Below are 16,241 nucleotides of genomic sequence, written 5' to 3'. Positions count from 1 at the left end.
AATGGAAATCCGTGTTCCCACTGAACTGTCCTGATTTTGAATAAACCAGTGCAAGGTTCAGCAATGGGAAGGCCACCAGCCTAGAGGAAATGTGTTGAAAGAGGCGAGCAGCAGCTTAAAAGAAGGAAAGTAGAACAAGTTATGGATTCCTGGACACCCCACACCCTCCCTCCACAGGGAGCAAGGCTTCTTAGCTCATGTGGAGTTGAGTTTGCCAGGGGGCTTCAGAAGCTGCCTTAGATCGCAGCATCAGATTCCTCCTGTCAACAGCTTCCTTGTTGTTCAGGGTGTGGGCTTTCAATTAAATTCAGAGCCAGGATCAGAGAAGTGCAGAGAGCCCTTCATGTTCCCAGTGGGATGTGGTGTTTGTCCAAACTCCATCCGCATCTGAAGTTCTCAGAGGAAAAACAAACGTTATCACCCCCATCGTTGTCATCTTTGGAACGGGATTCTGACTCCCATTCTGAATCACCTCCTGTCCTTCATGGTGTTCCCCCATTGAACGGTTTCTCAAAAGCTGTTGCTCATTTCTTCTTGTGGAGAGGAAGAAGTTCCTGCCCTCATGAATAATTAGATGCTCAGCGCTCCATGGCAGAAGTAGCCATCTTTCTCCAGGGGATACTTTGAAAGACATTACGAGTCCTAAATGCCCAAGTCTTTTTAAGATTTGGCATTTAAAAGTTCTTGAAAGGAAGGAGAAGAAGGAGAAGGAGAACTGGTGGAGAAGGAGGAGGACAAGGAGAGCTGGTGGTGGAGGAGGTGGAGGAAAAGGAGAAAGAGAAGAAGAGAAGGAGAACTGGTGAAGGAGAAGGCAAAGGAGAACTGGTGGTGGAGAAGGAGAAGAGAAGGAGAAGGAGAACTGGTGGTGGTGGAGGAGGAGGTGGAGGAAAAGGAGAAAGAGAAGAAGAGAAGGAGAACTGGTGAAGGAGAAGACAAAGGAGAACTGGTGGTGGAGAAGGAGAAGAGAAGGAGAAGGAGAACTGGTGGAGGAGAAGGAGAAGGTGAAAGAGAAAGAAAAGGAGAAGCAATTATGGTGTGGTGATGGAGGAGGAACTTCTGGTTTCAGAAGGACAGAGGACATCCCAGGATCTGGTAACTGAGATGAACAGAAAATTTCCTTGGCTGGGGAACCACTCACCCCATGCCTCCTGAGCAAACACCACCAACCATGTTCTCCAAGTGGTCTATGGAGCAGCAGCTAAGCCAACATTATTGATCTCAGCTGCCGAAGATCGTCTTGAAGACTCCAGAGCAGTGTTTCTCAACCTTGGAAGCTTGAAGATGGGTGGACTTCAACTCCCAGAATTCCCCCAGCTGGACTTCCTCCTGATCCAGTGGAAGGGAAACCCACCGCCCAACTCCATCCCAGCATTTCAGATCTACCACCTTCCCTTGAAACAGAGGTGGGCAACGATGGCCCTTTGATGACTTCTGGACTTCAACTCCCAGAATTCCTGAGGCAGTCATACCGGGTCCATCATTCCCCACCCTTGCTTTAAAGGGGGAAAACATGGTTTTAAACACCTTCCCAATAAACCAATAAAAGTATTTGGCTGGATGATTTGGTCTAGTGTTTAAAGCACCAGACTGGAACCCAGCAGACGGTGAGTTCTAGTCCTACCTTAGGCCCCAAAGCCAGCTGGATGACTTTGGGGTCAGTCCCTCTCTCTCATCCCAACTTATCTGACAGGGAATAGGAGGAAAAAGGAGTACAGATCACAACTGAGCCCCAAATTCCTGTCGCTAAGCGAGACAACTGTTAAGTGAATTTTGCCCCGTTTTGTGACCTCTCTTATAACAGTTGTTAAGTGAATCAATCACCGCAGTTGTTAACTTGGTTAACGAACTAATTTCCCTAGTGACTTTGCAACCTGCCTTGGGTAGAGGGAAGGTTTTCTTAGGCACGAAGTTGGGTGTCTATTTAAACCCAAATTTCTCTCCCCACCCAAAGGAGTACAGCTAATTTTTCCAAATGCTAGCTACTTTAAAAAAAAAAATACACAGGAAATGAATTAGGGTGCAAAAAATGCCAGTAATTGTCTTTAAAAAAACCGTCAGGAAGACAAACCTAATACTTATCTGGAAGAGAGAGTCATTTGGCTGGCTGGGAAATTCTGGATTCCCTTGCCTGATTTCTTGCACCGCCCCTGAACCCAGAAGGAGCAGCGATGAGTCCCCCCAAGGGCCACAAGGGACCCTCCTTCTTCCCCCAAGGGCCACACCAGCTGCAGGTCCTTAGCCTGGCTGGGAAGAGGCTCCAGATGTGCAAGTCCCACCTAGGCAGATGAAAAGCGGTTGCAGGATTTGGGTATGTCGAATCTAATGAAGGGAAAAACTAAGGGGACATAATAGCGTCTTCCAATATTTGAGGGGCTGCCTGCCACAAAGAAGAGGGAGTCAAGCTATTCTCCAAAACACCAGAAGGCAGGACAAGAAGCAACGGGTGGAAACTAAGCAAGGAGAGAAGCAACCTCCCTAGAATAGGTCTCCTGCTTCAGCAGGGGGCTGGACTAGAAGACCTCCAAAGTCCCTTCCAGCTCTTTTCTGATTCTGATGGGCGACACGCAGACGAGCCAAGGAGGCAGCTGAGATCCCTGGCTGCCCCCTCAAGCAAGGATTTCATTTTCCTGTCCTGCGAGACCAAAGGCACTTTCAGCCACTTGCAATTCCTGCAGGTAGTCCTCGATCTACGGCCAGAATTGAGCCCAAAATATCCGTTGTTAAGCAAGACAGTTGTTGAGTTTCTGCCCCGTTTTACGACTTCTCTTGCCACAGTTGTTAAGCGAATCACGGCAGCTAGTGAGTGAATCTGGCTTCCCCCGTTGACCTGGCTCGTCAGAAGGTCGCAAAAGTGAATCACCTGACAACGCAACCGTCACAAGTACATGCCAGTTGCCGAGCCTTTGAATTTTGATCCCGTGACCATGGGGATGCTGCAACGGTCGTAAGTGTGAAAAACGGTGAAAAAGTCACTTGTTCCACTGCATGGAGCTTTGAATGGTCCTCACACTTATGACTGTCACAGGATCCCCACAGCTACGGGAGGAAAATTTGGTTAGAGCATTTTGGGATCTGCAATCTTCCCAATTGTCCTGAAGCCAGGAATGCTAATAGGGGAAGCCAGACTCACTTAACAACCTCATGATTCACTGAACGACTGTGGCCAGTCAAGAAGGTCATAAAACTGGGCACAGCTCACTTAGTAACCACTTTGCTTAGCAGCAACAGAAACTCTGACCCGATCAAACCTATTCAGTCAACTGCCAGCAAAATTTAGAAAAGCAAAAAGCAGAGTGAACCAAATAAATGCAATAATTTATCTACAGGTAGAACTACAACTAGATCTACAACAAGCTCCAACTAGCAGAGTAAATAGCAGAATAAATTAGCTCCTCTCGGTTAATACAATTGAGTTACAGGTAATCTTTACGACTGTTCATTTACTGAGCGTGGGGCCCTTGGTGCTCTCTGAAGTTTCTTGCAGATGTCTCATGACCCAACTAGGGAACATCATTAATGCTAGAAGGGAGAGGGAGTTGCAGAGAGGAGGAGGAGGAGGAGGAGGAGGAGAACTGTGGAGTCCTTGGTGCTCTCTGAGCTTGGTGTTTCCCTTGGAAACGTTTCATGACCCAACTAGGTAACATCATCAGTGCTGAAAGAGGTTTGCTTTTATCTTTTTATAGTAGTGGCTTGCCTTATCAGTGTTGTTTAAGCCTTTTTGGGCCCATGCACTTTCATCTAAACTACAGTCAGCACAAGAGATCCTTAAGAGCACCTTTGGGGGTCTCACGGAGCACAGACTGGGGGCGTCCGATGTTTACCACAAGCCTTGACTTCTTGATCTTTCCCCACGGATCCACCATGCACCTAAGCAGAACCAGATGTCCAGATGTTGGAAAGAAAAGAATCTTAAATCAGAATTGATCCCAGGAACACAAATATTTCTTTCGGGGCCTCCCAGCCTCCACCCCCAGAGTTGCACCGAGGGGGCTGCTTGGAATCCGGGAAATGGATGTTACTTTTGGAGCATCTGGTGGCCACCACTGGCCATGAGTTATTTGTCTAACCCCCTCGGACACCCCTGGAGCTATTTATGAAGTGGTAGCTGGTTGCGGGACAGTTTCCGGCTACACCTTCTTCTCCGCCCTTGCAAAACCGTGGAGGGCGCATTCCTGACCGACTGACAGCCGTCTCTTCTCCTGGCTGGATGTTTGTGGAGCCAGCTGAGAGGGTGCAGCTTTTGCAAAACGGAATGTGCGAAGAAGACCTCACCCTGTTCAAGTCCTCCAAAGGATTCCAGGAACAATACGCAGCCCAGTGGGTGCCAAGAAGTGGGGGAACAGATTTGGGAAGAGCATCCAGATGGAGAGAGCAATAGCAAAACTGGTCAGGGGGAGATAAGACCCCTGGCTGGACATCACCCAAGATCCAATTTCTAGTAAGGGTCAGCCAGGAGTCCTGAGCCTCGGGACATTGGCCCCAGCTTTTGAGATGTTCCATCTGAATTGGAGTGATGTGCTACTATGGAAATAAACTCTGCTTCCTTCACTATTCGTATGTGGTACTGATAGAAGGGAATTTTAGCTCAGGGTTGAACTGAGGGGCCCTTGGTGCTCTCTGAGCTTGGTGGTTTTCTTACAGAAGTTTCATGACCTTACTTGGTAACATCATCAGGGCTAGAAAGTGAGGAGGAGAAGGAGGAGGAGGAGTCCTTGGGGCTCTCTGAAATTGAAATGGGTGGTTTTCCTGCAGATGTTTCTGGAGGAAGAGGAGGAGGAGGAGGAGGAGGAGGAGGAGGAGGAGGAGGAGGAGGAGGATGGCTAGGGTGTCCTTGGTGCTCTCTGAGCTTGATAGTTTTCTTGCTGACATTTCATGACCCAACTAGGTAACATCATCAGTGCTAGAAGTGAGGAGGAGGAGGAATCCTTGGGGCTCTCTGAAATTGAAATGGGTGGTTTTCTTGCAGATGTTTCTGGAGGAGGAGGAGGAGGAGGAGGAGGAGGAGGAGGAGGAGGACTAGGGTGTCCTTGGTGCTCTCTGAGCTTGATAGTTTTCTTGCTGACATTTCATGACCCAACTAGGTAACATCATCAGTGCTAGAAGGGAGTGGAGTTTGTGGAGAGGAGGAAGAGGAGGAGGAAGCCTGTGGGGTCCTTGGTGCTCTCTGAGCTTGGTAGTTTTCTTGCAGATGTTTCATAACTTACCCCACCTACGTTTAGCACACGGTATGAAGATTTCTGCTAAGAATTTGCCTGATTAGGCTAAACGGGTTAGGTGGGCTGTGTGAGAATAACCTTGGGGGAGACAGGAGGAAGAATCGCAAACTAGGCAACAGCTTGATAAAAGAAAGCAGAGTTCCAAACAGGAAGGTAATTGGAGAAAGCGCCTCAGAGGGGACCCTCCCTAATTCTCCCGAAAGTATAGGCAGGGGAAGGAGAAACTCTGTCATGTCCAAGATTTTGTTACTATAATCAAGGTGATATTCGTATATCTGTGGTTTTGGTTGCCTTAACTGATCACGTCCTAACTCACCCCATATACCCTAACCCCCTTCGTTGAACCCTGGGTCTCACGAGCACCCAACCTGCACCCTTATTTACCCAGGTTGACCAAGGAACCAGGGTATCCCTGGAAGGGGAAGGTGTCAAAATAAACCTCAAGATGATGGTGAAGAAGACTTCCATGTATCTGCTGCTCAGCTCCCACCCACTCTGGGTGCAACCGTGCATTTGAAAACCCACCTTCCATGGAACTCATGGCTTAGGCCTGGGGTACTTGCAGGACCATCTCCAGCCGTTCTCCCATCGTCCTGTGCGCTCTCACAGAGTGGGCCTCCTCAGGGTGCCGTCGGCCAAACAATGTCGGCTGACGGCCCCCAAGAGGAGAGCGGGGGAGCCCCGACCCTCTGGAATGATTTGCCCACCGAGCTCAGGACAGCCCCCGACCTCCTTTCCTTCCGTCGCGAGCTGAAGACGTGGCTCTTTCGTCAACTCAACTGATCCATTTGGGGGTACACTGTCATAATTTTAAACTGTTTTTAATAGGGTTTAATTTTATTTCATTGTGATTTGTATTGGAATTTGTCATTTTGTAAGCCGCCTCGAGTCCCCAGGGAGAAAGGCGGCATATAAATCGCAATAATAAATAAAAATAAATAAATAAACCCTCACGGCCCTGGGCTTCTCTGACCTTCCCCAACGATGCTTTTCTGGCAGATGAGGGGTTTTGCAATCCAACACCGATACCCCAAAACGGGCGCCTGTGTTTGCGATGCTCCCTTCTTTCATAACACGAGAAACCTTTGATGTGCTTCCAACGAGCAAACGGGAGGAAGACGCCCAGAACCACAATGACGTGGTGGCCTCCATCTCCAACAGGGTTTTTGAAGGACCCCTCGAGGCAGGTGGGCTTCCAAGGTGACGCAGAGGGAATGGAGCAGAGGTTCTAGGAGGGGGGGGGTGGTTGGAACCAACCGGGGTCTGGTTGAGGAGCCTTTGCAAGAGCTAAAACTCCAGCGATTGGAACTGCAGAAGGAGGGAAGGAGGCCTTGCTTCCCAGAAGCAAGCCAAGGCTTGTCTAACTTTACACAGCATATGTGAAAGTGTGCGAATCTTGCAGAAAACAAAGGAAGAGAAACTTTGGCAGAGCAATGCAGAGCTGGTGTACTGAAGGACAGCTAGTCTGGGTTTTTTCCACACCTGGCGTAATTCCCCACCCAATGCTATTTCTCTGCTTGCTGTTGCAAACCTTTGATCCAAGCAGATCAGACCACGAGGTAGCCCAGAATATGTCTGGGCATCTCCAAAAGTCTTGGGAAGTCCCTACAGCAAGGGGTCTCCAAACTTGGCAACTTTAAGACTTTTGGAGTTCAACTCCCAGAATTTCCCCAGTCAGCCATACCTATTTCTTTTCTCCTAGAGCAGAGAGATGGCAGAGGAAGGGATTAAAGAGAGCAGGCAGGCCACAGTAGGGATGGACATCTAAAGGAATGCATTTGTGTCAGGGAATTCTGGGAGTTGAAGTCCACGGGTCTTCATGTTGCCATGTTTTGAGACCCCCTGCCCTAGAGGAAGATCTTTCATCAAGCAGAAATGCCACCCCAAATGTGGTCCTCAAGGGCTCTTCAGGTGATGGGCAGGTTCAGCCCATCACACTTCCTGCTGGGTTCTGACTAAACCCATTTCCAAATTCAGATTAATATAAAGCCCTATGAATAATGTCATGCCATCAGGACTGCTAGGCCTTTACTAACCCCACTGAAGAAATGGAGGCAGCCTTTACAACACAGAGCAAGGTTGTCCAATCTTGGCACCTTTAAGACTTGTGGACTTCAACTCCCAGAATTCCCCAGCCAGCCTGGGGAAAGGAGCTCCTTCTCTTAAAAAGGGGTGGAGACTAGGCGGGGCCACAGGTTGGATAAAGGAGCTCTTGGAAAAAGGGGTGTAGAGTGGGTGTGGCCAGGTGATGGATAAAGGAACTCTTGCTCCTGAAAAAGGGGCGGAGACTGGGTGGGGCCATGAGATGAGTAAAGAAGCTCCAGGGAAAAGGGGCGGAGACTGGGAGGGGCCATGAGATAGATATAGGAGGGGAGACTGGATGGGGTTAGGGTTAGGGTTGGATGGATAGTTCTTGGAAAAAGGGGTGGAGACTGGGTGGGGCCATGGGATGGATAAAGGAGGTCCTGCTAGTGAAAAAGGGGTGGAGACTGGGAGGGGCAATGGAGTGCATAGGAGTTCCTGGTTGGTCTCTGAGAGGGAGCCAGAGCTGCCAATTCTGCCCCAGGGAGTCCCGGTGTAGATGGAAGGCGATACAGTCTACCCACTCATCCGCCTTTTCTGACCCAGTTGCCAAAATGTTCTGCGTATTCCTTCCCTCCTACCTGGACAGATTGTGCCACATTTTGTGCCCTAACCAGAAGCTTGCCTGGATGGATTGATACAGATTGGCCAAGGAGAATTTCTCTCTTCCAGTTGGCTGAGTTGGTTGGGTGAACTTTCAATCTGATGATTGTTCAGGAGACTTAAGGAAACCTAGAAATCGGATTATTTGGGGAACCAGGTTCGGGGTATTGTCTAGCATCTGCTGAGACTGAAGTTCCTGGTGTTTTATGGTATAAAAATGTCTCCTTTGGGGCAAATCGGGGCGCTGAGAAAATTGGGGGCTTTTTTAATAGCCCCCAATATTAATTCTTTTTAATAAATAAGCCAAGCATTAAACTTAAATAACTTTCGCCTTGTAAAGACCGCAATGGATTCTTCGTCAATAAGAGTGAGTTGGTGGCATATAAGTTTCAAAAATAAAGTAAAGTAAAGAAAAGAAAAGTAAAGAAAAGTAATAAAATAAAATAAAATAAAATAAAATAAAATAAAATAAAATAAAATAAAATAAAATAAAATAAAATAAATATTGAGGGCAAGAGGCCCTGGCAGAAGATCCTAGCAGATCCTATTTCTTAGTGCTGTCTTTAAATAAGACTGGATTTAAAACCAACCTCATTAAACCTGCTCTTCTGTCAAGGACATTTGTAAGGTAATTCCAGTTTTCAAAGAAAAGGTTGGACGGCCACTTGTCCCAGATGGACTCCGGCCTTGAGCAGGAGGTTGGACGAGAAGACCTCCAAGCTCCTTTCCAGCCTTAGGATTCTGTCATTCTAATTAAAAAAAGCTGAAGTGACCAATTGGAAGACCAGAGGAGGTCTGAGTTGGATGGCTGGGGTCGCTCTCTGTTTTGGGGCATCTTAATCTGGGGGCTTCTTCCAGAGGCTGCAAAATGAGGCTGGGACCCAGAGAGCCCTCTTTGAAAGGGGTAGAAAAGCTACAGAAATGCCAGGTGCTATTTATGAGGTGATCATTTTATCTTCTCTCTTCTCTTCTCTTCTCTTCTCTTCTCTTCTCTTCTCTTCTCTTCTCTTCTCTTCTCTTCTCTTCTCTTCTCTCCTCTCCCCTCCCCTCCCCTCCCCTCCCATATTTTCTCTCCTCTCCTCTCCTCTCCTCTCCTCTTCTCTTCTTATCCCATCCCATCCCATCATCTTCTCTTCTCTTCTCTTCTCTTCTCTTCTCTTCTCTTCTCTTCTCTTCTCTTCTCTCCTCTCCTCTCCTCTCCTCTCCTCTCCTCTCCTCTCCTCTCCTCTCCTCTCCCCTCCCCTCCCCTCCCCTCCCCTCCCATATTTTCTCTCCTCTCCTCTCCTCTTCTCTTCTCTTCTTATCCCATCCCATCCCATCCCACCCCATCCCATCCCATCCCATCATCTTCTCTTCTCTTCTCTTCTCTTCTCTTCTCTTCTCTTCTCTTCTCTTCTCTTCTCTTCTCTTCTCTTCTCTTCTCTCCTCTCCTCTCCTCTCCTCTCCTCTCCTCTCCTCTCCCCTCCCCTCCCCTCCCCTCCCCTCCCATATTTTCTCTCCTCTCCTCTCCTCTTCTCTTCTCTTCTTATCCCATCCCATCCCATCCCACCCCATCCCATCCCATCCCATCATCTTCTCTTCTCTTCTCTTCTCTTCTCTTCTCTTCTCTTCTCTTCTCTTCTCTTCTCTTCTCTTCTCTTCTCTTCTCTTCCACTCTGCTCTGCTCTGCTCTGCTCTGCTCTGCTCTACATTCTATTCTGTTCTGTTTTGTTCTATTATTCTATTCTATTTTGTTATCTTCCATTCTGTTCTATTATTCTGTTTTACTCTACTCTGCTCTTCTCTACTCTATATTCTGTTCTGTTCTGTTCTACCCTCTACCCTCTATTAAGTGCACTCTAAAACATTAAAACAATAAATAAAGTTCTTCAATTTATTTATTCATTATTTATTTATTTATTTAGTTAATTATTGAATTTATTTGCTGCCCGTCTCATAGCAAACAATTCTGGGCAGCTTCCTCCATTCAAACACTAAAAACCTAACACATCGATATCTTTAAAAGAGGTTTTTTTTTTTTTAAAGAAATTTAAAATGGAATAAAATTCAGCCGGATGGAGAAAGAGGGAGCCGAGTGCGCAGGGAGAGGAGGTGGGCATTCTCCACTCCATCAGATACCTCCAGAGTGCCATTCTGGAGCTCCTGGGAAAAGGGTTCAAATCGAGGCTGATCCCAACAACAGGAGCTCTCTGGGTGTGTCTGTACCACGAGGGAGGGGCAGCCGCGCAGGACAGGTTCTTCCTGAGACTGAATTTGGGGTGACACCCAGCCCAAAGAGGCTCCCGCTGATATGAATCAGGCTGGCACACCACCCCTTGCTCAAGAGTCCCAGAAAAACTGTGCTGGACCTTCTGCAAAAGTGGCTGGTTCTCTGAGTCTCTCACAAGTGGTGCCTCTGGTCATGCGCAGAGTGCATTTGCTGCATCTTGAGGAGCAACCCCCCCCAATCGGTCAGGAGGTTCGGGCTGCAGAATCCAGAGGTCCACGTTTTCCCAACCAGGCACCAGAGAAGGAGGTCCAGCAATCTCGACTGTTTTAAAGCTCAGGGTTGGAGCAAGAAAGGGAGGGAAGAGGGAGCCTCTGAGCATGTGCAGTGTGCCTTTACAGGACTTAGCTGGCCTGGGCTTCCAGCTTCCAGGAAAGGTGCTAACAGGAGGGTCTAACCTACTGTTTCTCAATCTTGATGGCTTTCAGATGGCTGGACTCCAACTCCCAGAATTCTCCAGCTGGCTAGGGAATTCTGGGATTTGGAGTCCACCCATCTGAAAGCTGCCAGGATTGAGACACACAATTATTTTGGCCCTCTCCTTGTTTTAACAGTGAAGCATCAAGTCGGGTGTGACTAAATTGTGAGTAGGTGATGTTTTGACTTGAAGCTAATCCAAGTGCCACCGTGACCTCCTATTGTGGTTTGTGGCAGGCAGCGGGTTGGACTAGATGATCTGCCAGGCCCCTTCCTGGGCTTATTATAATCGTAGGAACCACCCCTTCTGTTCGCTGAAACCACTGCTTTTCTATCCATTGCAACTCAAGATGGATTTGTGCGCATACACACAAACACACACACAGCCTGTCACGCGAGGAAGCCACGGGATCGAATCCAGCTGCAAATGTGAATCAGATCTTTGCTGATTCAGTCACAGCTCCTTGCTAAATATCTGTGCTCCCTGGCAAAGCAATCCCTTTCCAAGTCAGTCGACTCTGCGCCTCTTGGATTATTTATGAATAAAATTTCCTCCGAGGACCTATTTATCCTGCGTCCTCCAGAAAGAAAAAAAAGGGGAATATTATACAAGGGGGGAAAAAAATAATACACTACAACAAGGAACGTAAACAGCATTTCTGGTGTCTGATTTGAGCACCTGTATTTCAGTTTGATCCGTAGGTAGGTTGGTTATTTGTTATCTTTTTAACCCACTCAGGAGGAAGGTGGGTGTTCTGGAAGATTTACAAAGCTATTCAAAGAAGGGGAAGAACTGAAAATTGCAGACGGCTTATTTCAAAACATCAGAAAGGGGGAAAAAAACAACGCAAACAGTATAAAACCCACGAACCTGCTTTAAAGCGAGGGAGTAAAAAACTCAGAACTGAACTGATTTCAGCATTAACTTTCAACATTTACAAGGCAAAATATGATGGATTCGTAAGCTTTCCCTCTCAATCAGGCCATGTCGGTTAACCCCGAGTTTCTCAAACTTGGCCACGTTAAGAGGTGAGGACTACAACTCCCAGAAATCCCCATCCAGATGAGAGACCATGAATTCAAATTCTGTCTTAGACATGAAAGCCACCTGGGTGATTTTGGGCCAATCACCAGGAGACAGGGAGTTCTAGTCCTGCCTTAGCCATGAAAGTCAGCTGGGTGACTTTGAACCAATTACCAGGTGACCGGGAGTTCTAGTTTTACTTTTGACATGAAAGCCAGCTGGATGATTTTGGGCCAATCATCAACAGACTGGGAATTCTAGTCCTGCTTTAGGCATGAAAGCCAACTGGGTGACTTTGAACCAATCACCAGGAGACAGGGAGTTCTAGACCCACCTTTGGCATGAAAGCCAGCTGGGTGACTTTGGGCCAATCACCAGGAGACAGGGAGTTCTAGTGCTGCCTTAGCCATGAAAGTCAGCTGGGTGACTTTGAACCAATCACCAGGTGACAAGGAGTTCTAGTTTTACTTTTGACATGAAAGCCAGCTGGATGACTTTGGGCCAATCACCAAGAGACTGGGAATTCTAGTCCTGCTTTAGGCATGAGAGCCAACTGGGTGACTTTGAACCAATCACCAGGTGACAGGGAGTTCTAGTTTTACTTTTGACATGAAAGCCAGCTGGATGACTTTGGGCTAGTTTCTTTTTCCCAGACGAGCCCTCCTCACAGGGTTGTTTGTGTGGGGAAAATAGGAGGAGGAAGGAATATTAGATGTGTTGCCTCCTTGAGTCATTTGTAAAAAAATAATAAAGGCGATACACAAATAAATTAATAGTTTAAAATGTGAGGGCCTTCGATTCCCAGAATTCCCCAGCCAGCACTGAAGTCGACCCGTCTCAGAGTTGCCCAGAGGGTGGCTCATGTGAACTCAGCGCAAAAAAAATATAATCTTCTCTGTCCTTTTTGGGGAGCCAGTTATCAGCTGCCCCCACCCTAAGCAAAGATAACCATTGCGCTTTCCTCCTCACCCTCTTCCAACCCCAATAAGCAGCCCCAAACTCTCGCCAAGTCCCAAACCTCAGCCTTGAGGGCAAAACAAGGAGAATTCCCTTGTCCAGTTCTGTGTCTTTGGCTCGTGTTTCCAAACTGAAGGTTCGAATTTCAAATTCCGATTCACGACCTCCCTTTCTCAGTTAAATTCATCCAAGCATGACTTTTCTCCCTGCTCACCCTGTCCCTCCCTCCCTCCCTCCCTCCCTTCTTCTTCTTCTTCTTTTTTTTTTTAAAAAAAAACCAGTTATTGATTTATATTGATTGATAGATTCAGTTTCTGTAGCTAACCCTGCCTGCTTCCACCTTCGCTGATTTGAAGTAAGGTTCTCTTAACGCGAAAAAGGCTGCCAGTTTTAACTTTTGGGAATAACTTCATAACCCAAAAGGTGCTTTTTTTTCTCCCCAAAAGGCAAGTGGACTTTCTTGGGCTATTTCTTGAAAATGTTTCGCTTCTCATCCCAGAAGCTTTTTCAGTTCAGTACCCAGATGTTCTGAAGAACTGAAGAAGCTTCTTAAATGAGGAGCGAAACGTTTTCAAGGGAAAAAAACCCAAGAAATTTTTTGACAAGAAACAACTCTAGGCCAACCATGATCTGGATGATTGAGAATTTCCACTGAGATTCATAGAGACTCATAAGCATGTAGAGCGTTTCTTTGTAAACATGTCTTGTTTCTCTGGCATGTGGAAAAAAGGAGAAGATACAACAAGGAAGAACTTCTCCTGGCATCTTTTGGGGTCCCTGCCCACTGAATGAAAAATAATCTTTTGCAGAACTAAACAAAGTGCTCCTTCTACATTCACACAATGTGCAAAGTAAGGCATCAGGCTTCACAAACCACAGCTCCAGGGTTTCTATCAGAGGTGGGTTGCAGCAGGTTCTGACTAGTTCTGGAGAACCGGTAGTGGAAATTTTGAGTAGTTCGGAGAACTGGTAGTAAAAATTCTGACTGGCCCCCCTCCCTCATCTATTCTCTGCCTCTCAAATCCCAGCTGATCGGGAGGAAATGGAGATTTTGCAGTAACCTTCCCCTGGAGTGGGGTGGGAATGGAGATTTTACAGTATCCTTCCCTTGCCATGCCCAAGCCACACCCACCAAGTCATGCCATGCCACGCCCACCAAGCCACACCCACAGAACCGGTAGTAAAAAATGTTGAAACCGACCACTGTTTCTATCACTTGCAAAAGCCCAACAGACAAAGAGAAAACTCTCTAGTCCAACCCTGTGCAGATCTTCTGGTTCTCACACAACTTTCTGCATCCCAAATTACACAACCCTGTTTTAACCAAGCTTAGCGGTTCTGTGTGCGACTCCAGGGAATGTATCTTCGGGTGAAAAAAAAACACACAACACAACACTGTGCGTTTGCAATTCACCATCATGTCAGGTTGGCCTTTGCTGTTGCCAGCGGTGCCCAGTTTTCAAAATTGGAATTTAATAAACGCAAAGTGTGAAATTAAAACCTGAGGTCTAACTGTCGCTCTGGCTGTCAAACGTTGCGTTTTCAAATCTATCAGTGGTTCTGCAAAGTCTGGGACAGCAGAAGTTCTCAATCGAACGGTTTCTACGTGCTCCAGACCTTTGATACTGAAAAATTATTGCATGACACGAACATGTCACTGGACACAGATTATGAAGAAGATAATTACAGAGATTTTTCTTCCAGTTGCGTAAAACCTTCGCCTGTGGAAGAGCTGGATTCACATAAAACAGAATATTCGCTTGTGGGCTTTATTTCTTCAAAACGCTCATGTTTTTAATAGTCGTCGCTTTAAGTGTTTATCTTGCTTGTGCAAAAAAGTGTGTCGGATCATAAAATAATTCATTCAGATACTGGACTAACTAACACAATCCAATCCAATGGATCTGGATGAGCTATTCACCCGAAAGAATTAGAATTAGTAGAGTTACAATACTTTATTTGACCAAGTGCGACACAAGGAATTTGTCTCCGCTGCAGAAGCTCTCAGTGTACACGCAAAGCAACAGAATCATCATCATACCATAAGATAAGAGGAGGTAATAAAGAAGAGAAGAAAGATCTGTGTAGTTACTAAACAGTTGATTGGCACACCAGGTGTAGGGGCTCAAACAGCGCACAAAATTTCATAAAATTTAACTATTGGCTGTTGCAAACCAGTAAAGACGCCGGCATCGGCACAGCCAATGGCTGAAAAACTTGCAAACTTAAACTTTACAAAACTTGGAAAGTTAAACTTAGCGACAAAATGATTCGGCAGCAAACATTCAAATACTTTCTTTAATCAGATTCAGCAGGGATCGAAGCCGAGCTGAATTCAAGGATACCGGGTTAGAAAGACCCAAGTAAGGCACCATCTGCCAGCCTCAATCTTCCCCAGACCCCCATCGGGGTCTTTGATTCACCCAAAGAGACCCCCTACCCACCCACTCAGGGACTTGGGTTCACCCAACACGTTCACACCTGAGAAATGATTACACTAAGTTTGAAGATGAATCTTCTGCATTCTGTAGAGATTGCAGAAGGTAGAAGGTGTACCTGTAGAACACCTTCTGTAGAAGGTGGCTTGTTTGGCTAGCTATGGGTGGATGCCACCGTTGGATCCCAGATAGTGGAGTAATTCGGCACCCCTAGGAAACGTGTTGTGTGAAGGCAGCCTAGGGAGACCCTTTTTCTTCTCCCCCACCTAAAGAAGGGCTTTCTAGCAGATGCTTACCTTGCAACTTGAGAAGGGAGTCGTAAACCTTGCATTGCATCTGTCCCGTGCTCTGCATGACACAGGACATCCAGAGGCCTTCATAGATGGCTTGGGCCGTCACAATGTTGTCCCCTGCGTAGGAGGAGATCTTCCACTGGGGCATGGCCGTGCTGACCACGATGCCAATCCAGCCGATGAAAGCCAGGACGAAGCCCAACATCTGGAGACCGCCATTAGCCATCCTGCTTCAACAACGCTGCAAGACGCAGGACCCAGCTAGACCGAAAGAGGGGCAGCGGCTGGATGGGGTTGGCGTTGGAGAAAGAGCCCGGAGCAAACCCGACCCGTTCTTCAAAGCGGAGAGACTGCACTGGCAAAGGAGGCTCTTCTTCTTCTGAGTCCTCTGGCTCTTTTGTAATCCAGAAGTTTCTCCAGAGCGCACGGCTGGATTCAGAACTGGGAGTGAAGCTCTCAACATCTGCGCTGTCTTTTAAACCAGGCGCCTTTCCAGCGCCCTCTGGTGGTTTCACTTGGCCATTTCACTGAAAGTCCTGTCATCTCTCCCCACCCCCAGTAGCACATCTGGGGCACATCCTCCTCCTCTTTCTTATTTTTAATAGCAATAAGAGCATTTTTTAAAAATATATTTTTCCAAGTATTTTGGGTTTTTTGCTTCCCAGTTTTGCACGAAGCCAACCGTAGCAGAAATCTGTGTTGACACTCATCGAATTTACAGGACGTTTAAGGTTGGCGCCTCCCTTTGGGAATGCAGCCTGTTCCCTACCTGGCCACAGGTGAGTCACCTGCACAGGTAGAGCAGAACCTTCGGGTGAGAGTGGACGTATTGCACATCGAAATGGGTTCAGGAGGTGCCTCTTGAACCATATTCCAGTTCAGGAAAATCCATTATTGATTATTTATCTCAGTCCCAAAATTTCTCTTGCTAAGAAAGACAGTTGT

The 16,241-nt window shown here is 47.1% G+C and overlaps 1 protein-coding gene across 1 annotated transcript in view; it reads right to left on the bottom strand.

Annotated features, from left to right (window-relative positions):
• The window catches only part of CLDN1 (claudin 1), a 29,511-nt gene extending 13,766 nt beyond the window's left edge, over positions 1–15,745 (bottom strand). Inside the window, exon 1 of the mRNA XM_034424538.3 lies at positions 15,300–15,745. Within this exon, the coding sequence (XP_034280429.1) occupies positions 15,300–15,522 (223 nt within the window). The 5' untranslated portion in view covers positions 15,523–15,745. The remainder of the gene's footprint in view (positions 1–15,299) is intronic.
• Positions 15,746–16,241: the final 496 nt, after the last annotated feature.

This window comes from Pantherophis guttatus, chromosome 6 (assembly GCF_059756535.1).
Source record: "Pantherophis guttatus breed Tessera chromosome 6, ASM5975653v1, whole genome shotgun sequence".
In the NCBI taxonomy this organism is placed as follows: domain Eukaryota; kingdom Metazoa; phylum Chordata; class Lepidosauria; order Squamata; family Colubridae; genus Pantherophis; species Pantherophis guttatus.
This window is presented reverse-complemented; position numbering and strand designations above follow the sequence as displayed.